A 20917-nucleotide genomic window follows, 5' to 3' on the forward strand; every position below is an offset into this window, starting at 1 on the left:
TGGAGTGAAAAGAAACATTTTTCTTAGGTGTCATCTTCTGTGTCATTAGCTAGCAGAGCTCAAGGCTGAAGACCTAGAGTTCTTCCAGATGTAAGGGAATGAAAACCCCGTGGCTTGTGAATAAATCTTCGTAACATTTCTTGGGGAAGGTAAAATATGCATGGTGCTCTCCCCTTCTGAGGACATGCTTTCAAAACTGAAAATCCTTTATGGCTCTCTGAAATATCATTGAGAGTATTTCCTAAGGGAGCAGTCGGTCTGTCACAGCACTCTTTCCTGGAGAATGACTGATGCTTCCTCTCCTCCAAGGAAGGAGTCTGAATGCCACTCAGACTGCTTTCATTTTTAGAAGCGATGTGATAAATGATCATCCCTGAGGAGAGGTCTTGTAAACCTTTTCAGCTTTTCTTCTTATTTACACGTGCATTCAGAGGGCTGGATTTAATCTGGTAATACAAAATTAGTTAGGTTTTGGGGAGGAGCTCATACCTGTCTCTATCCTCATCCCAGATTTGTCCCGCAGCTCTGATGCCTTAAAGAAAGGCATAAATAGAAGGTCAACATTTTCATCTGTCTGTTATGATGGTTGTTTTTTGGATTTTTCTGAAACAGCTTTCAGAAAGATACCTTTTTCCTAACGGTGTTAACCTCTCGGCTCCAGCTGCAGTGTTTTTGTCTACAGCTAAACCTCTTCTCTGTGTTTCAGGGAACTATGTGCTCAACTACCTTGCCACTAGGCCAAAGCTGGCAACGTTTGTCACGCAGGCACTAATCCAGTTGTATGCCAGGATCACAAAGTTGGGCTGGTTTGACTGTCAGAAGGATGAATATGTCTTCAGGAACGTGATTACAGATGTCACAAGGTTTTTACAGGTCAGGATTTAAGACGAATACACGTGTTGTGGGATGTGGAAGTTCATGTATTTTCAATTATCATTTTGCACCTTAGAATCCTCTGTCCAATATTTCATCTCCTGTCCTTGGCTGAGTAATGACTCCTATGGCTAAGAAGCTCAAAACTGACCTATCCTGCCAGTTGCCAGAATTTAAAGCTTGGTGGGGCAGGGATTTATTTCTGGAAAGTGCCAGCGTTAGTATTCAACGGTGAGAAAAGTAGTTGAGTGTTCCAGTTGCACAACTGTCCTCTAAAGCCCTCAAATACACCGTGCTGAGCGGTGCAAAATGGTAAACACACGGGCTTATTGTCTGCAAGAGCAGCATGTGCCATGCCTGACTTCCTCTCATTGATTGTTGCAGTGATACGTCATGCAAGCGGCTTTTTATCTGAGTTACCATAACAAAATGTAGCTTAAAATTAGCCCATTCCACAAATGGTATTGTGAACAATTTTCTTTCGAAGTCTTGGCTGTAGTTGCATAGATCTACGTGCTGGTTTGTTCCCGCCCCAAAGAAGTGTGCAGGTAGAATGGTTCATTCCTATCAACAGCTCTCCCCAAACTGAAACTTGGGTCCAGAGAGATCAGGAATTCCTGATGCTGATTTATTTGCTCCGAAATTTTTACCAGAATAGAAAGTTGGAGGAATACACCAAAAAATAATGAAATAACCAGAAATTCCAAGCGTGGAAAAGGAGATACATTGTGCACAAGGCTTTAATTCTGAGAATTTTAAGTTGTTTGCAGTGAGTAGCATCTAAAAGGTGTTGAATGATTCAAAGATCATGCTCCCTTCTGTTCCTGCGTGCTCAAGTTACCTCTTGGGGCTACTAGTGGGCAGGAGGATATATCATTTTTTTCAGCCATGGGCTCAGCAAGGTTTTCCAGTGGCTTCTGTGTAGATACCATGTAAGTACTAAGGCTGTTATCAAGAGATGGCTGCCGTAAAGAAGCAGCCAAGGTTGCAAGCCTAAATATTCTTGAATTTCTCTGTTTCAGGTGAGTTCAGTCTTGGGAATTGGAGAAGAGATCAGGGCAATTCGAGCAGAAGGTTGAACTAGGAGAAAAAGAACAAAAAAAAAAAAAAACACAGTTATTAGCTACAGCACAGAAACTGGGGCAAAGGAACAATACAGGTTGTTCCTCTTAAACCATTTGATAAATGAAATGCCATTTCGAGTGAAGAGGTGTCTGTAACAGACTCATCTCACAATCGGGCCCTTGTTGGCAGTCTCGAGTGAAGCCAGAGGCTGAAAGGGCTGCGAAGAATGGACTCCCTTCACTGGGAGATAGGGTGTCCTTTCAGCTCTAGGGTCGTGGGGCTGGTGTGTGGCGAATCTTGGTCAGCTGCTCCTCGTATTGTTCAAGGCCTGTAGTTGAAAAAGAAAAGTTTATTTCCCAGAGTTTTCATCTGGCAACTTTAGTAGTGGGGCGTCTGGACCATCAGGAAGCCGCAGAAGTTTTTGCATGTTTTACCACAGCCTCTGTTAAAATTAAGCAAACTAATTTTAAAAAGAAGATTAACAAGTAAATAATTTTTTGTGTTATATCCCTACCCTGAAAAGATGTGGATTAAGCAATTTTAAATGTCTATTTTTGTTCACTCGTGTTACCAAATTCTTTAGAAACCTTTGCATTGTTAATGAGATGAAGTATTTCAAAAGCACATTTAAATTCTGTTTGGTATTGCTCCGAGGCTTTTTCCCACTCATAATACTACAAGGATAAAGCATTTCTAGTAGAGAAACATGTCTAGAAATTCTCCAAACAGAAAAGCCATTGAACGACTGTGAAGCTCAAAGAAAACACCCCACCACTAACTCCTTTCCCTGTCCTCTCCTTCCTCAGGATAGTGTAGAGCACTGCATCATAGGAGTGACAATCCTGTCCCAACTAACTAATGAAATTAATCAAGTAAGTGCTACAGCCTTCCTCAGTGAAGTAAGTGTCCAATTTTATCATTCATATTGTTGTGTCCTGCTGTGTCTGTGCATTGTTTGCTTTTATTTTGGGGGTTGTTTTCGGAGGGGGGTGTTGTGTAGTAGGCGCTTTGGGTTGCTGTGGGGTTTTTGTTTGTGTTTTGTGTTTTTTTTTTTTTTTTACACAATCATTTACTTGTATGGTAAGATGCTGAAACCTCTTGTCCTGAGGAATTGTCTTTTCACTGGCATCTTCCATCTTCTCTCATGCTTGGATGTAACCTTCTGAGATCAAAAAAGAGGGAACAACGCTGCACAGTCAGTCAAGCCTACCTAGTGAGGACCAAGTCCCAAGCATGAGGGCATCATTAGCACCTCCAGTTGTCAGCCCCTGTGCATTGTTTCACCTCGCAGCGTTCTTCTGCCAAGAACTGAACGTAGCATCCCCTCCTCGGTCCTGACCAGGCAGATAAAACAAAGAGGATTTGTCAAACTGGAGGTTTTTAAAGCAGCCTTTTCATCCCGCACTAAATTTCATGGTGTTCCCAGCAGACAGTCCTCAGACAATAGAAATTCGTCGGGGTTGAGCACCTGGTGGTGCTGGCTGTTGCTGCAGGAGCCTCTCTGCAGGCTGCTTTCCTCTGATGTGATGCAGCCTCCCAGTATTTATCTTAAAAACTGGAATAAGTGGCTTTTCTTGGTGCTTACCTCACTTTCTGAATCAGTGACACAGACTTTGCCATAGCACCACTGCCCAAAGAAGTTAGTTTGTACGGGTTACCAGCTGTACAATTATCTCCTAATTTTGCAAAGAGGAACAGGTTTTTGTGTAGTTGATACCTTACTAAGGAAGCTGATCTCTTATTTTTGCTGATAAATTGACTAATCCTGGCATCAGAATGGAGAGATCCTTGTGTGGGATTGGAAAGATGATTACAAATCGTTTACAGCTCCAGGAATGGAGATGCTGGAGGAGGTTTTGTCCCGGCCAGGCCAAAACACTGATTTCTCCTGCTGGAATTGATGAATTTCAGCATCTTTGAGCTTCTCAAGCCCTTCACTGTAATCTGAATGGCTTCTGCATCCGTTTCAGACCTAAATTTGCTTTTATTCTTTAAGCCTGGCCTGATCAGTAAATCCAAACGTGCAGCCCTCCTCCCTGGCACGCCACATCTCGTTACTGTGACAATTCCTTTGCCCAACCTTTCGTCCATCCTCATTTCATCTCCACAGAGAGCTGGGGTCCTTTGCTTCCGTGCATAAATGATGGAAGCAAGTCTGCTTACCCCTGTAAGTTAGCATTCATCTGCCAGCATCTTTGTACAGGGCTACAACTTCTGCTCACACCAGAACTATTGCAGAAACACTCCTGTTTCAGTTCCAGAGCCTCTTCAGATTGATACTTTAAAAAAAAAGCAGTGAATTTAAAAACTTAGGAAGAGATTTTTGATCAAATACTTTGGCTATTAGATCTGCCACAGTTTACTACTCATTCCTAAATGCACTTTGTGCCAGCCGTTGCACGGGGCTGGATGCAGTGACTCATCTTGGAATGTTTCAAACTGCCACTACTTGCAAAACAATAGCTCTGCCAGCGTGCTTACTCATCAGAGTGGGGTCGTGTACACGTATGTAGCAAAAAATAATAATTTCTGGGGCTTATCCTCAAGCTTTTTCTGGTTATTTAAACTTCTTTTTAAATTGCACGAGAGTGAAGTTTGCTAGAGCTTTGTTTACTAACGCTCACGCTTTAAAAGCTCAGCACACACGAAATAGTGTGCTGGTCGCTGTTCTGGAGCACCAGTTTTCCTCCTGACGGAGTGCACAGACTTGCCCGGAGGTGTGCTGAGTGTTGGATGTGTTGTAGAAGTTCACTGATTTATGTCATGTGGTCTCGTGGTGAAAAAAAGCGAAATGCTTGTTTGCGAGCCCAGAAACATGTGAGATTTGTAATGACCGTGTGGGACAGCAAACAGCACTCCTTTCCTTAAAGACCCCGAAATCTAATCGCATCAGTTGAGGACTGATAATTCAGTCCTGAGAAATCATCTGACAGATGTAGGTGCAGCTCCGATCTGCCACCAGCTCTCAGTTTGTGCAGACCCTCTCTTTCTCATCGATAACACAAGATGAGGATGTTTGCCTCCGTCCTCCTCCTTGCAAACAGAGGCATAAACAAACAAGAGATCCAAGTTCTGTGCGTCTCTGCCGGGCTCTGAGCCCTTCTGCTCCATCCCAGATGCGCTGCAGTAACTGATTGCCCTTCAAATAACTCAGCCTGGGCGAGTGGAATTTTACCAGCCTGTGTTCAGACAGACGTAGTATCATTTTGCTCTTCAATCCAGCAAGCAGCCTCCAAGGTGACGTAACCTGTGCTCTCAGGAGCCTTAGCCGTGGTTAGAATGTGTTTATGGAGTCGCTGTAAGACTCTGTTACCCTCTGGAAAGCAACCTGGTGTGTATTTGCCTCCTAAATCATCTCATCTTTTGTATTCTGATACGGTGAGAGGTCCAGAACTGGGGTTTGTAATAGAAATGACAAAGTCCAAACTGCCTGTCACTGGTTAACTCTCCTTCTAGTTTTCTTCTCCTCTGTGCAGGTTCAGGAGGGGCAATGTAAGTGGCCTTATAATTGCTAGTAGGTGACCGTGTGTCTGCCCCACGGCTTCAGGTAGGATTTAACTCTGCAGAGCTCAGAGCACGTCAGAAAGCAGTGCTCAAGTTTCTAAATGACTAAGTTTTGTTGAAAACACTCCCTTTAATCCCGCTTTGGAAGAGATTTAAATGAACTTGAGAGTAGAGCAAACCTGCTTTCTGTCAGGGATAGCGTGGAACCGTGTTGTAAATATTTTAGGTGGAACGTTCCATCATAAACCAGCCGTGTGCTGTCACCCGTGGAAGAGTTGAGGGCAGTGGAGGAGCCAAAACACATACCACAGTGATCATACATCCCCCTGGTTTAGCCAGCTGGTGTAATCTCACTCTGGAGAGGGAAACCTTCCACAGGGTTCCTGCATGTTCTGCGGTCTTGTTCCAGCTCTGCACATCAGTTCTAAGCACTGGTTTTCTCTCTGCTCAGGCTGACACTACTCATCCACTGACCAAGCACAGGAAAATAGCCTCTTCCTTCCGAGATTCGTCTTTATTTGATATTTTCACACTGTCATGCAACTTACTGAAACAGGTAAGGAAACTGTCGTTTGTCACCTCTCTTGGGGGCTGCGTGGTGGGGTGGCAGACTTTGGGCTGAAGTTACCTGTAATAAAGATGTTGGAATGAGTGCTCTTGTCCTAAAAGCCAATGTCCTGAAGCTGCTGTTCAGGAAAACTTGGAGGATTATATTAAAGAAGAAAAAAGAAACAACACACAAATATGGAGATATCGTAAATATTTTCAAAGATTTTGACTGAACGTATGTGTCTGCACCATGAGGCTTGGGTTAAACTTTCGGGGCTTAAAAAATCAGGAGAGAGATGAGGTGTTTGTTTTACACTTCAGATGTCTATGACTTACAATACTGGCCAAGAGTTTTCCTGTAAAATAAGGCTTTGGTTTAAAACCCATATGGTGGGAGAAGAAAAATACTTGTGAAGATGGGTTTAGTAAGTGAAGAGAGGACTGAAGATCATCCTTGATCTTCTTACACATGATAAATATTCGGCTGTTCTGCGTTCACCATGCTTTTATCTTATGCTAATTATCAACCGAGTTGACTTGCTTTCAGAAAACTTACCTTGGAAGCAGGTGACAATATTCCAGCTGCAGGAGCACACGTATGTTTTGTTAGCAGGCAGAGTATCTAAAGAAAATTCTTGCTCGTGCATCACGTTTCTTTTCTAAGAAGCTCATCTCAAGGTTCTAAGGGTGCCTTCTATAGCAGCACTTTATGGGAGAGCCTACTCCAGTAAACGTAGCAGCAGTTGCACAGGTTGGATTAGTTTAACTTTTATCCTTCCAGCCGAGTGAAGTGTCAAATTGGGCAAATAACACAAGAATGAAAAGCACATTTTATTTTAAAGATCTTTCAAAATGAGCAGCCCTGGTTCCCTCAGTAATAGAGGTGGGTATGTGGGTGTAATTTGATCTCTTTTTTTTATCCTGGTTCACAAAGGAAGCAAGGCTTTGTACAGTTCTGCTGCGTTTTGTTCCCTGTGCACGCATCCTCCTGAACCATAACAGCTCCAGTAACTTGAATTCGATGGCTTATTTCGGATGCATTTGATGATCAATTAGAGGTGCCAGAAGTAATGGGATTCCTCTGCTTTTGTGGAACAAAGCACCTGAGGAGGTGGCTCAGCTGGGGGAAGGACTGTGGTGCAGACTTGCCTGTATTTATATGGCAGGGCAGCATCCTAGAAATGCCCAGACTGGCTGGAGAAACTCCCCCAAGTGCTTGTGCTCAGCCAGGAGGCGTGAGCCAGGCTTTGTTATCCTGCTGTCCCCAGCACTGCACTTCTGCTGCCCTATACGTGTAGCTCTAGCTGAAATCCACAGCTTGGCTCAGGAAGAAGCCTCTGCTTTTCCACCCTAACCCTCAATCCTCCTGCTTTTGTTTCTTAGGATGCAGCAGCCCAAGGCAGGTGGGAATGTTTTCTGTTGTCTCCTGCAGCATCCTTGTTTCCTGTGATTAAACACCTACCACCCGAGTTCGTTCTTTTATCTCCTGGTAGCTCTCTCTCTTCTCTATATAAAGCAGAAGTTTCCAAGGTGATCCGTTGAAGTGGGGAGGGTGATGGATTGGGCTGCTACAAACTGCGAGCACATTTGTAGCAGCAGCCATAAAACACGTGCAGCTAGGCAGCCCCAGAAGAATCCCTCTTTATGGAGGGGGTGAGGAAGAAATTCCAGTGACCATTGGCACGGGTCTTGGCAGTGTCAGCGCGATGCAAGATGTTATTTGCAGTAGACTTAAGTGAGAAGTTTGCTTTGTTTCAGGCCCAGAGCAGTGACACAAAGCACAGAGGGGCTGGCCCTGGAGTGCAGACCTCAGTGCTGCATCTTAGCTGCAGTGAAAGGACCTCGTGTTTCATGGCCATCGAGCTCTTTGTGTCACTTGAGAGAATTCGAGTTCTCCCCGTCCCCAGCAGAGCACTGTAACTGGAGCAGGGCTTACCCAGATCAGCTGTGCAACAGAAGTGAGCGTGCTCATTTCCATCTGAGGGTTAGGTGGAGCAACAGGATTCCCTGCTGTGAAGTGCTTGTCAAGCAGAAAATGTATTCTTCTGTTTAACCTTAATAAGAATTTCCTTATCTCATGAATCTCGTGGTATAAGTGCAAGCTGGCAAGCCTGGCTGCTTCTCTGCTGTGCGGTGCAAACCTAGTGAAGAAGGAAGCACTGAGTTTATCCATCTCGTGTAAAGGCAAAGCATGTAGATAATACATGTCTGTAAAAATATGGGATAAAAATAGGGGTTGGTGCCTGTGGCATATGATCCTTAGGATTGCCGTGTCCTGTTGAAGGTGAGTTAGTGCCTCACTCTCAGCCATCACTTGATTTTTTTTTTTTTTTTTTTAACTTTCACTTCTTTAATCCACCGTATTTTACAGGCTTCTGGGAAGAACCTGAACCTGAATGATGAAAGCCAGCACGGTCTGCTTATGCAGCTTCTAAAGCTCACGCATAATTGCCTGAACTTTGATTTCATTGGCACGTCAACAGATGAGTCCTCAGATGATCTTTGCACAGTGCAGATCCCAACCAGTTGGAGATCAGGTAACCTTGCTGGAGGAAGAGGGCTAATCTATAGCGTATCAGCTGGAAGTTGGGCTGACTTGATAAAACCTTCTCTTTACTTAAACTTCTGCGTACGATGCCAGATGTAAAGTCCAGCTTTTACAAACGCAGTCCAGTGTGAGTTGCCTATCATGAACTGCACAAACGCTCCTTTACCCTTTCAGTCTTTAACCTGCCAATTCAAGAAACAGTAAATTGTTTAAAATACACACACATATTTATATATATATATAAAAAATATATATAAATCGTAACTCAGGACCTGTTCTTTACGTTTTTGCTTTTCTCACCAGTCATTTTGCAGGCAGTTTTACAAATTGCTTTTTAAAAATACTATCCTGTAATTTTATCTTAGTACCAACGGGTTTAGTTCATTTCTGGGAAAGCCAATTTAATTATGTAAAAATGTAAAATCCTTTGGAAATGTTCTTTGAGCATAGTCCTTTATGTGACGAGTACGCACGCCATTCTTAATCTGGACAGATGAGCATTAGGTGTGTGGAAAGCAGTGCAAGGATGCGTTGTCAGTAAAGTGCTCCATTCTGTTTCAGCATTCTTGGATTCTTCGACCCTTCAGTTGTTTTTTGACCTCTATCATTCCATCCCTCCTTCGTTTTCTCCTCTGGTAAGTCTAGTGTTTTTATTCCTTACCGACTCTGCTACCAGAAGGTGTTGTAGGATTCACCTGGGAGGCTTACGGGTGGTTAAAATGTCACAGGATGGCTTCAGACAGCTCCTTTCTTTTGCCGGCACTGCCCTGTGATCCCCTGACAAAGGGGAGGCTGCTCTGGTTCTGCCACTGCTGCTGGTTTTCATGCACCTGCAGGTTTTGGAAGCGACCTGAGAGCAGCTTGTTTGTTGGAAGTCCAGTCTGCTGCTTTTATCCTTGCGTAGCCTGGAGTCTGTGCTAAATCTGCCAGGAAGCCCTTTTTGAGAGCTGCAGCTTGTTATTTCCACAGTATCACTTAGCTGATCCTAAAACCGTGCTGCAAGTAGGTACCAAGCCTGGGAGCACAAGCGAGGAATGTAATTCATAATTCTCTTTCCACGCTTTAAAACGAGGCCACGTCCCAGTTGGATGAAATGGCCAACAGCACAACTGAACTAAAAGTTTTATTATTTCTTCTTGGAAAAAAAAAAAGAGTTTGCCTGCCGGGCATTTGTCTAGCTGATAAATATTTTTCATAACTGATGTTAAAACAAAAACATGCCCTTTGGCTACGAAGGGAAGGGTCCTTCAGAAGAACTTTTTCCACTGAGACTCTCAGCACTGCTCATTACGTTGAAGGGTTACTTGCTAATTCTGAATTTAGAGCCTCAGATATTCGCGAGAGACTTTTTTTTGTTACTGAACAGAAATCTGAAGCAATTAAGCCTTTAATTGTCCCGAGTCTTTGATCATTAAATGTAAGATCCACCAAGAACAAGGGGCTTCAGGGTGAGGCAGGTAGTTGTCACGCTGGTCGGAGGGAAAGGGCTTTGCCTCCTGATAAGGATTCCAGAGCAGTGACCATAACTGACCTTTCTCTGCTGTTCGTGGCCCCGTTCACCTTCCTGCCATTCACTCCTGCACCTGTACCTTTGGAATTTGCTCTCAATTAAATTTCAGAGGCTTGCATATCATCTGTGAATGCTTTTCCAAGTCTGTGTAAAATTGACTCGTTTTTCCTTCCTCTGCTAGCGTATTTTTAGACTTCTGTGCTCTGTGTTCTTCATTCAAAGAAATCTCAGTGTTTTGGGGGGCACGTAGCAGAGTTTGCAACACACCTTTGACAGTCAGGACAGAGATGTTGTTCCTCTGGGTGTTGTGCTTTTATTCCTCCTGTAATTTCTATCTGTGGTTTTATGCAGACTGCACAGAATTGCAGAGATGATGGCTGTTGTTTCAAGTCCTCTTTTGGACTGAAGGAGCTGACGTGTGGCATGAACATCGAATTTAAATGATTTATGTCATGAAAAGCAAGCACCTGGTGTTCATTTTAGTGTTCTAATCCCTCCCTCTTTTCTTCTTGCCCCTTTTAGGTTTTATCCTGCTTAGTGCAGATAGCCTCCGTACGCAGATCCCTCTTCAACAATGCAGAACGAGCAAAGTTTCTATCTCACCTTGTTGATGGAGTTAAACGAATACTGGAAAACCCACAGGTGAGTGTTTTGGATGCAGTCAGTGGGATTCTCTGCTTCCTCTGCAACAAATTCCTTCACCAAAAATGTTTCCTAATGCACATCCCACGTGTGGCACTGGGAGAAGGCTGCAACATCTTGCTGCTCTTTTCCTTTCTCTACTGTTCCCCCATAAATCCGTGCCCCTTCCTGTTGCTGTTTCTAAATTCTTCTCCTTTTTTTCCTCCTCTCAGAGTTTGTCAGACCCAAATAACTACCATGAGTTCTGCCGATTGCTGGCACGATTGAAAAGCAATTACCAGCTGGGAGAGCTGGTGAAGGTGGAGAACTACCCCGAGGTCATCCGGCTCATCGCCAACTTCACCGTGACCAGCCTACAGGTACACAATCCTCTGCCCTCAGTGGGTGTTTATTCCCCCTGCTGTCTCTTAAAACAAAATGATAACCCTTTTGTCAATTCTTAGCCCCTTATTTTGCAGAAGATTTGTCGATTTTTGTTTGTTTTAACCAAAAAAAGCCCTGCAGTATCTGTGACAGAATCCTGCAGTGTAGAATTGATTATACTGTGCATTCCTACTGAATGGAACAAGAACAGTGTGTGGGGGAAGGCAGGGTTGCTATGCCTCTAGAGTCTTTCCATGCCCTAGCAGGGGGAAAAAAAAATCACAACTTGTTTAAAAAAACGGCTTATTTTTAGAATTAAGTATCGCTTCACTGTTAAAATGCAGTTGCCAGCATCACTAGTAATAGGAATATCATGCCATGTTTCCACTGAGGTTTCCAGTAGTGTATAACTTGTAACCACACCACTGCACAGAATATGGCTAAAAAATGTTATAGCTTATGTAAATGTTAAAATTTGACAAAGTCAGTGTCTGGATAATGCTTTTAAAGCATACATTTTGTCTGGGGAGCTGTCTGCAGCATGAGCTCAGCAGTACTTTGGGACCAAAGACTTTTGGCTCAGCCCTGCAGCATCCTTCACTCCTTACTGATTGCCCTTTGAACTTAGGTGCTGAAATTCATTGTTAAAATTGGCAGCCGCATTCCTAAAGCTTTTAGATGATGCCCTCTACGTGCTGTGTAAGTCAAAGCAATGTGCATAAAATAGTCAAGTCACAAGTGGCTGATTTCCTTTCTTTTTTCTTTCTGTTGCTCTCGGTAGCACTGGGAGTTTGCTCCCAACAGCGTTCACTATCTCCTGAGCTTGTGGCAGCGGCTGGCGGCGTCGGTGCCCTACGTGAAAGCCACAGAGCCTCACATGCTGGAAACGTACACACCAGAAGTCACAAAAGCATACATCACATCCAGACTGGAATCTGTGCACATCATATTGAGGTAAGGGAAAGCAGAGAGATGGCAGCGCTTCTGCTGCAGGCGCCAGAACCTGGTGCAGAAGGCTCCAGCCTGTTCTGCTCTGAGTTGTCTTTCCAAAATGGATGTGACTGCAGGAAGTTTAGTGAGTCACCGAGGGGTTTTTCAGGGAGACTTACCTAGATTGCATATTCTCTGTCTTACACAAAAGAAAATGTGCGCTTTTTTTACAGCTTTCTTTTTTGCCTTAGACCTTAGTCAGTCGAAAATGGTTGAGATTGATCCGAGTGGTTTCGGAGATGGGCGGAATTCATCTCACCCAGTGCTATACAGCTGCAGCATGCCATTTACACTCTGAATTGCCATCGTAACAGAGAGGAATAAGTATGCAAAATGATTCACTTAATTCCTAGGTATCTGCTGCAGGATGGCATAAATTAGACCTAAAAGTACCTCTTTTTTTTCCTCCTTTGAGTGTAAAGGCAGCCTGAAGGACTCTGCTGCAGTGCCTGTATTTGTGTGGGATGAGTTCCACCTTGTGTTTGTGTGTATTTGATGAAAACAAGTGGTCAAGTATAGAAAAATAATCTGTGAGTGCCTCTTTCAAGGGAAGACAGATCGACTTAGCCCTTTTTAGCTGTCTAACAATGCATGGGTGGAACAGCAGGTTTATTTAGTTTTGGTGATCACAATAGCATTTAGTATTGAGGTTAATGTATTTAGAGGAAAAGGAAACTAAAGCATTGAGATGGAAAGCTTTGTTATATAAAGACAGCCAGACAGAGAACTTGCTCTTGGCTCTGCACATTCTGTTCAAAGATCTGGATAAACATAACGATGTAAGGAGAGCTTACTCATCCCAGCTCCTGATGGCCCTTCCACCTGAACCACGCATGTTTTTCTGATTTATGGCTCCGGTAATGGTCAGATTATTACATCAGCCTGGAGCTCTCCATCACGACAAACGCTAGGGGCAGAGACTTTCCTCATTGGAATTGCTGCGTGCCTCAGAAAAACATCTCCAGCCAGACAGAAACAAGCTTATGTTACGGGTTAGGCCGTCTTGGCATTTTAATTCCTTTTCTAATCTTCTTTCTTGCTGCACAGGGATGGGTTGGAGGATCCCCTGGATGACACCGGCCTCGTCCAGCAGCAGCTGGACCAGCTCTCCACCATCGGCCGGTGCGAGTACGAGAAAACCTGCGCTCTGCTCGTGCAGCTCTTCGACCAGTCGGCCCAATCCTACCAGGAACTGCTGCAGAGCGCCACCGCCAGCCCCATGGATGTTGCTGTACAAGAAGGTGAGCTCGTTTGGGGAGCAACGACCTGCAAGCTTGCAGTGGGTTGCCCATCCTCCACAGTACTGCTCCAGAAGCCTGCGTTCCTGGTGAACACCGTACAACGGGGAGCCAGATCTTGCAGGTGTTCCCCTGGGGAGGTGCTTTATGGTGCTGAGTGTCCTTGGCTGGGGACAGACACTCCCAACACACACAGCACCGCTGGCTGAAGCTGTTGTTGCTGTCCTGCAGCTGACTGCACAACTCCTGGGGGAAATTATTGAGTCATCTCCTTGACCAGTCTCTCAGAAATGAGTTAGGAGGATGTTGCCCAATCTACAGGTTGTCCACAACCACCTGCCCGACCTGATTTTGGCTGAGAGAGGGTGTGGAGTGCTCATCTGAACCTCCCCACTGCTTACACAGCAAAAGCCTCCAGCTGGTGGTCGATAATGAATAACTGGGAGTGGGGTTTTCAGCTGGTGCCAGTGTCTGAAGGAGAGTGTCTGTCTGCAGCGCTGGGTGGGCTCTGCATGCAGGTTTTGTACTTGCACACCTCTTTGGTTTAGGAATTTTACAGAAGCAGTTCCTTCAGAGGCTCAGGTACAGCTGTGTTACGCCCCTTCTCTAATAACCTAGCTGGCTTATCCTTCCTTGCAGGAATTGGGCACATCAGCACAATAGAAACTGCAGCTTCCCTCTGAAGCAATAGTGTCTGAGCTAACGCAGTGCAATATTGTGTGGGCAAAACGCCGTGTGACGTTGACTTCTCCATCAGCCACATGTGTTTGGTGAAAGAATAACGCTGCCTGCTGGCAGCTCCACAGGTTTAAATGCACAGAATGCACTTTTGCAAGAAAAGTGGCTTTCTGCAGTGGAACGGCTTTAGATAATGAAAATCCTGCAGGCAGACCTGGCGTTCTTGTTCCTTTTCCATTAAAGCCGTGCCTCCTCTCCACCAAGTGGAGAACTGAGTGATTTCGGTGGCACGAAAGCAGGAAGATACTCCTTGGGAATCCCATCTTTGTCAAACTGAACTGCAAATCTCCCCAGCTTCCTCCTTGTACTGTGTGACGTGCTTGGTTCTGATGTCCTCTGTTGCTTTCAGGGCGCCTGACGTGGCTCGTCTATATTATCGGGGCAGTGATTGGTGGTAGGGTCTCGTTCGCCAGCACGGATGAGCAGGATGCGATGGATGGCGAGTTGGTTTGTCGGTAGGGATACTGACTGTTTTCTAGCTGCACCACTCTTGAAGTCGAAGAATTGCTATCGTGAGGCTGCCACCATGCTCTTCCCCTCTTTTCACTGAAAAGAATGCAGAATTGGCCATCCTGAGAGAAGAGATTGTGGCTCTAGCCAGCACTGCCACAAATTTCCGCTGTAGCTTGACTAAATTGGGAAGTCTGGGTTGTAAGAAAGACCATGAGAGGGGAAGAGCATGGAAAAGGAATTTATACTGGGCTTAAATGCATGCATTGGAGTAGAATTAAATGCACGATGGTTCTTTTCTGGGGTGGGGGGGAGTCTTTCTCCTCGTTAATAATCCAAAATGGGCTTTGTCCTAAAATATATCCCAAATATTACAGTTTATCTATAGCTGTTAAAACTTTATGCTGTCTTCTAACACCTGATGGATTTGGGGGATTGTAAATCCTTTGCAGTGCAAGCTTTATTAGGTGGATGTGGGAACATGTAGCCTACTGTGCATGAACTACCTTGAGTCACACCAAATGCCTCTTAGTCCAGAGCCTGATTGCTGTGCTCTGGAAGCTAGGGTAGAAGGAGAAGCTAACCTGTGAAAGTAAGGAAGCCGGCCTGTTGGGGAGCCCTGGCTAACAAATAACATCCAGCACTGGCTTCCCAAGTAGCTGATGAGTTACTGAGGGGGAAATAGTGAGATCTTGTATGTATTTCAGTAACAATTCGTGCCAGTAAATATGATAGATATTCAGAGATATCTGTTTATATTGTATTTCTGTCAAAAAAAAAAGGAATGCACCCTACTCAGCGTTTTGTTGTCAGTTTTGTCAGCTATTGCCCCAAAACAGCGCAGAAAGTAAAAGTCACACAGCCTGGAAGCACCACCGTGTGCCAGAAGTCCCTTGCTCTCCCTGTGGTCAGCAGCAGTGACATCTGATTTTTTTTTCCCTCCCCTCTCCAGGGTGCTGCAGCTGATGAACCTCACGGACTCGCGGCTGGCGCAGGCTGGGAACGAGAAGCTGGAGCTTGCCATGCTCAGCTTCTTTGAGCAGTTCCGCAAGATCTATATTGGAGATCAGGTGCAGAAGTCTTCCAAGGTAAATTCCCTCTGTGTCTTCACGCCAGGTGCAGCGATAACCCCACTTTTTTAAAAAAAATGAAAGCAGGTGGCATTACTTGTTTCCTTTTCTTGATGGCTGAAATATTTGCGACTTGTCTGCTCTGTTTCCTAGGTGTATGTCCAGTGCTATTGCAAACCCCGAGCTGTCTTTGTGCTCTGTATGCCTGAGGAAGGAGCCAGTGATTATGGCAGTAGCCTAGAACCTGAGATTTGGGTTCGGTTTTACCTACTTGGTTCCTTCTGTGACTTCAAACGAGTCCTTTAAACCCACATACACGGGAAAGTCACTCGATACATAAACACTTGAGGAGCCCAAACCTTTCCATTTGAGCCTTGTTTCCTCAGCTCTGAAGTGAAGATAAATACCCATATTCTGAATTATGGAGTAGTTGTAAACGTGCTGGACTCTGAATGCCTTTTTGCATCTTCAGAGATGCAGAATGCTTCAAAAATGATGTAAAGAATGGGAACGTCCATGTAGCAGAAATTGGTTTTCTTCCCTTCTGGTAGCCTGTGGCCTTTTGTCCCCCCCTGGAGACTCCAGAGCAGCGGTGTGACAAGGAGATTAGACTTCCAGACAAACTCAATAAGGTGCCTCATGCAGCTGCGGGAGGAGGAGCACGATTACATCTCCTTTCCCTAGGAAAATCAAGTGCCCAGCTTCTGGAAACAGTGTTAGAAGCTGCTGTGACCAGTGCTGTGTCTAGTGACCTTCTCAAAAAGAGGTAGCAGTGATCAGGGCAGGTGTTCACCAGCTCACGAGCATCTCTGTGCTTTGTTCTGCTTCGGATGGGAAAGCCCCGAGTTTACACCTTCCCAGGGCTGGGAGCTGCAATTTGAGGCCAAGTGAAAATCAAATAATCCTCGATCATTACGTGTGTTGTTGGCAGCTTATAAATTGGTGTTGTTTTTCTCTCCAGCTGTACCGCCGTCTCTCAGAGGTGCTGGGGCTGAATGATGAGACCATGGTCCTGAGCGTCTTCATAGGGAAAATGTAAGTGTTCCTGCTTGCAGGCACCAGAGCTTCCAGGGTTTATCTGAAGGTGTTACCAGGAAAACTGGAAGATGAGGGAGTGTTGTTGAGTCTGAAGCTTGTAACGTCTGGCTGCTCGCCAGAATTACAGGCTGTGCTCAGGGGCTTAAATCACGCGCAGCCTCCGGGATTGATTTATCCATCGTGGATCTAGCCTGGGCTTTGGAGACACAAAAATAAGCCGCACACCAGGATAAAGGATTCTTTTTCCAGTGCCTGCTTAGTAAAACCAGAGGCAGAGAGGGGACAGCCTCAAGTACTCGTGCCCTGTTCATTTGACTGTTGCCAATCACCAGCCACGAAAGCTCTCTGGGGAGGGGACTGCTCCTTTCAAAGGTTTTCCATGCAAATTGTGCTGGTCAGTACCAGAGTAGCGCAAGTCCTTTTCCCTTAAATTCTTTGTAAAATTCTCAAATTCTGCTGGACACCCTATTCGGCCTGCTCCTTGGCAGCTCTCCTCTGGACCGAACCCATCAATTGGCTTTTTGTCATGCCTTTGGCAGCCTCCACCAGCATTTCAAACCACTTCACCAGCTCCAGGGCTGAATAAATCCCAGTGCCGTGCGCCTGGAGATGTGCAGCCTCTGCCCCCCCCCCCCTTAATTTCTGTAGCATCGCCCCCTCTTTTACCCTCATGGGGCTTTGCCTACCCTCGCGCATCCGCAAGGGGTGAAGTGGCTCTCCTGGAAGAAGCAAGGGCTACTAGAATTCTGCAGCTGACAGTGGATGGTGCAGGTGCAGAATTGCATACGTCTGCATGTAGTCACTGCCGCAGAATTCTCTTACCCTTGCTGCAGAAACCAGCCCTGGAGTGCCACAGAATTCCAAGGGCCTGGGTATGGGCCAGTGTAGCTTGGGACCCAAGTAGTGAAGATTATCTGAAGGATAATTTTCTAGTCAACCAAATGTAAGTACAGTGATTTTATACCAATATTTTGTGGCTTGTGATGTCTGTGGTTTCGGTGGAGGGTGGAGCTGATGATGTTGGGTGACTTTTTGCCTGGAAGAATCCGCCGCACAGCAAAAAGGGGAAGCCGAGCAAACCCCTCTGACCCCTCCTTGTTGTCCTCTTCCGTAGCATCACCAACCTGAAGTACTGGGGTCGGTGCGAGCCTATCACCTCCAAGACACTGCAGCTGCTCAATGACCTCTCCATTGGATATCCTTTTGGGAAGAGCTCTGGGTGTGCAGGACGCTTGCAGCACAAGGGAAGAACAACCCAGGTGCTTAGGAGCACTCTGCACCTAACAGATTCCTGAACCCCTTCACCTTTTGGGTAGCGAGAAGGTAACAGAGTGCTAGTGCTTGGTCAGTGCCTTATTTAGGTGCTGTGTTACAGTGGATGGCTCTAGTACTGTAGGATTTTTTACTTTGGATCACAATTGCTTTGTAGCTCACCATCCATACCATTAATTTGCTCACAGTCATAGCCTACCCTTCTTATTCTTCTTGCCAGAATAAATGAAAACAGTCACTGCACGCCTCTGCAGCCTGGTAAGAGCTGCTCTTGAAACACATGGAAGAGAACCTAGAACATATTAATAGAATAGAGATAAGTTCCCTTCCAGTTTTGCCCCAGAAAGTGCTCTGCAAGCCTTGCGAGAGGTTTTCTGCTGACTCTGCTGCTTCCTTAACGCCGCCCGTACATACAGCAGTGTTAGAAAGCTGGTGAAGCTGAGCGCCGTGCAGTTCATGCTGAACAATCACACGGTAAGTCCTTTCTCCTGCTGCTTCTTGTCTCACAGAGAACTACCCCAGCCTTCTTGCAGCTTAGGTAATCCCCTAATTTTAACACCTGGACACCCTCTTGAAGTTGACCTGTCTCCCAGATGCTTTCATACACCCATGGAAGCCTCTAGAAAATGGGATCTCTGTCCCATCTGTTTGTTCAAAGCCTGCCCTTCAATTTTGAGAGGTGATAATTTTGTGGTACCTTTCATCCCAGAAGGGTTAACATGGGGCTCTCTTTGCTCTCACCAAAAGGCAGCCATCTCCAGAGGGAAATGTGCAGCCATATCATCTGCCTCCCACATATCAGAGCAGTGATGCTGTTTATGAGAGCAGTGATGCTGTTCATGAAATTTAAAGCAAATTTTAATGCCCAACTTTCAGTCCAAAAGCCCTGATTTGGAGGGAGTGCCGTCACTCACAGCAGTGAGGATGACAGCAGCCTTGTTCCATGGTCACTGCTAGCACGGTGCTCCCTGTGCGGATCTGGAACAGTGACTTGAAACCAAAACCATCAGAAGGTGTGAGCAGAAGCGAGCAGCAGAGCCCATCAGATTTAGGACTCGCCTCTAGGAGCATGTGGTCACTGACTGCTCTGATGCTGTGGTGATAGGGCTCCTGCAACCACATCCAGAAGGTTTGGGTGGACTGGTTGGGCGAGGCACTGGATTCCTTCATCTGGGGGACATTTTACTGGCACAGTCCCATGTCCTGGTCCAGAAACTGCCCTGGGGCTGCCTCTTCCCGTGGGGATTGTTGGCAGGGTAACCAGGGATCTGTCTGCAGAAGCCGATTTCCAGCAGCTTTAGCACCTGGAGGGTCAACAGGAGTAAGAGGGACAGATGGTTTCTCTGATCTGGAAGGAAAGCAAGGCTTCCTTGCTCACTGGGTCCTGGGAAATTCTCAGATGGAAGGTGGTGGTGCTGATACCTGCAGCCAGGAGAGCTCCTGGTGCGTGTTGCCCTCTGGTGGCACCTTCTCCGAGACAACCCAGAATTTGGTTGTCCTCATCCCTGCACAGGATGGGGATTAGATAGGAGAATCAGTCACTGACCCAGCCCCTAATGCAGGAGCCTGTTCGAGCAGGTGGTTCCCCTTTAACCTGTGTCCTCTCTTCTGTTTGCAGAGTGAGCACTTTTCCTTCCTGGGCATTAACAATCAGTCTAACCTGACTGACATGAGATGTCGGACTACGTTCTACACTGCACTTGGGCGTCTTCTCATGGTGGATTTAGGTACTTTTTAGGGTTTTTTCCTGAGATTCAGAGCAAAATGACGACTTTGTGGTTTGGGTGTTGCAAGTTGGATGTTGGAGGTGATAAATAACCTGTCTGGAAGCGTGGTCTCCTCGCCTCCAGCTGCGTGGGTGACCAGTGTTTGAGTGTCTCAGCACAGGCAGATCTGCAGGGATGTGCAGTCTATTTCCTCCTGATTTCTTTCTTATTTCAGGGGAAGATGAGGATCAGTACGAGCAGTTCATGCTTCCCCTAACGGCTGCCTTTGAGACCGTGGCACAAATGTTCAGCACAAATACCTTCAATGAACAAGAGGCAAAAGTAAGTTGGACAAGTAGATGGCTGGAGTGATGGGCAGCAGTGGTGTTCCCTGTATTCCTTGGGGTCTAGTTCATAATTTAAGCTGTGAGGCTCCTCAGCCAGCTGGGAATGAAATACCCCAGTACTGTCACTCTGCTGGCTCAGCTTAAAGAGGGTTTCTGGCACTGAAGGGGAAGAACTGTCGAATTTGGGATCAGCAGCCACCACACAAACCTCGTGTTGCTGCTGGGATGGGAGGAAGGGACGTGGCCATGGGCTGGTGGAGCCGGGGAGGGAAAGATCCATTTGTGTGTCATGTTTTAACATGTCGCTTCTTTTGCAACGCAGAGAACTTTGGTTGGTTTGGTGAGAGACCTGAGGGGAATAGCCTTTGCCTTCAATGCCAAGACCAGCTTCATGATGCTCTTTGAGTGGATGTATCCTTCTGTTTGTTGCCTGTGAACTTGAGCCACCTTGTCCTTTGGGGTGGGGGGAGCTCTGGCTGAATGCACCCAAATGCTCCGTGTTCCCTGCTAAATCCTGGCTGCGGTGGGAAAAGAGGAATCTTCACTTTTCTAGTACATGGTGTCCTGTCTGTAAGCCCCAAAATAGCTTTGACTTTGTTTGTCTGCAACCAAGTCAACGTAGAAATCCGTTCAGAGCTTAATCTTTGGGGTTTTCCAAGTGGCCCTGAAGAGATTTGACTTGTAACGCCCAGTGGTTTTTCGTGGGATACGTGCAGCTCAGCAGCAACAAAAGTTTTGCTCACTAAAGCCAATTTTAGTTGGAGTCTTTGTCCTCTTGATGAGAGCATCGCTGCTTAAAGAGCACGGTATCTGGACTCCAAATTTCTCTTTAGCTGGTGAAGGTCAGCTGTCTGCCGCACTGACAGATTTTGTGTGTCTCCCCTTTTGTCCACAACCTTTTTGGTTTGGTTTGTCCTAGAAGTGCAATTCCTTCAGTGGACCTAAGATTTTTCCCTGCTAAAGCAGACCCTGGCAAGCAGCATCAGCTCTGCCTCGCGTTGTTAACCAGCTGCT

General features: G+C 45.9%; 1 protein-coding gene across 2 annotated transcripts in view; it reads left to right on the top strand.

Moving 5' to 3' along the window:
• XPO7 (exportin 7) overlaps positions 1-20917 on the top strand; it is a 42377-nt gene that overhangs the window by 13702 nt on the left and 7758 nt on the right. The window contains exons 4-20 of one of the 2 annotated variants that reach the window (XM_068662031.1): positions 707-873; positions 2745-2837; positions 5894-5998; positions 8363-8528; positions 9101-9174; positions 10572-10691; positions 10904-11050; positions 11836-12008; positions 13092-13285; positions 14370-14475; positions 15423-15558; positions 16502-16575; positions 17693-17773; positions 18261-18324; positions 19469-19577; positions 19792-19898; positions 20226-20314. In XM_068662031.1, the coding sequence (XP_068518132.1) occupies positions 707-873; positions 2745-2837; positions 5894-5998; positions 8363-8528; positions 9101-9174; positions 10572-10691; positions 10904-11050; positions 11836-12008; positions 13092-13285; positions 14370-14475; positions 15423-15558; positions 16502-16575; positions 17693-17773; positions 18261-18324; positions 19469-19577; positions 19792-19898; positions 20226-20314 (2005 nt within the window). The remainder of the gene's footprint in view (positions 1-706; positions 874-2744; positions 2838-5893; positions 5999-8362; positions 8529-9100; positions 9175-10571; positions 10692-10903; positions 11051-11835; positions 12009-13091; positions 13286-14369; positions 14476-15422; positions 15559-16501; positions 16576-17692; positions 17774-18260; positions 18325-19468; positions 19578-19791; positions 19899-20225; positions 20315-20917) is intronic. The other variant, XM_068662032.1, reaches the window with a different exon arrangement.

The sequence above is a fragment of the Anas acuta genome, chromosome 27 (genome assembly GCF_963932015.1).
Source record: "Anas acuta chromosome 27, bAnaAcu1.1, whole genome shotgun sequence".
Taxonomy (NCBI): domain Eukaryota; kingdom Metazoa; phylum Chordata; class Aves; order Anseriformes; family Anatidae; genus Anas; species Anas acuta.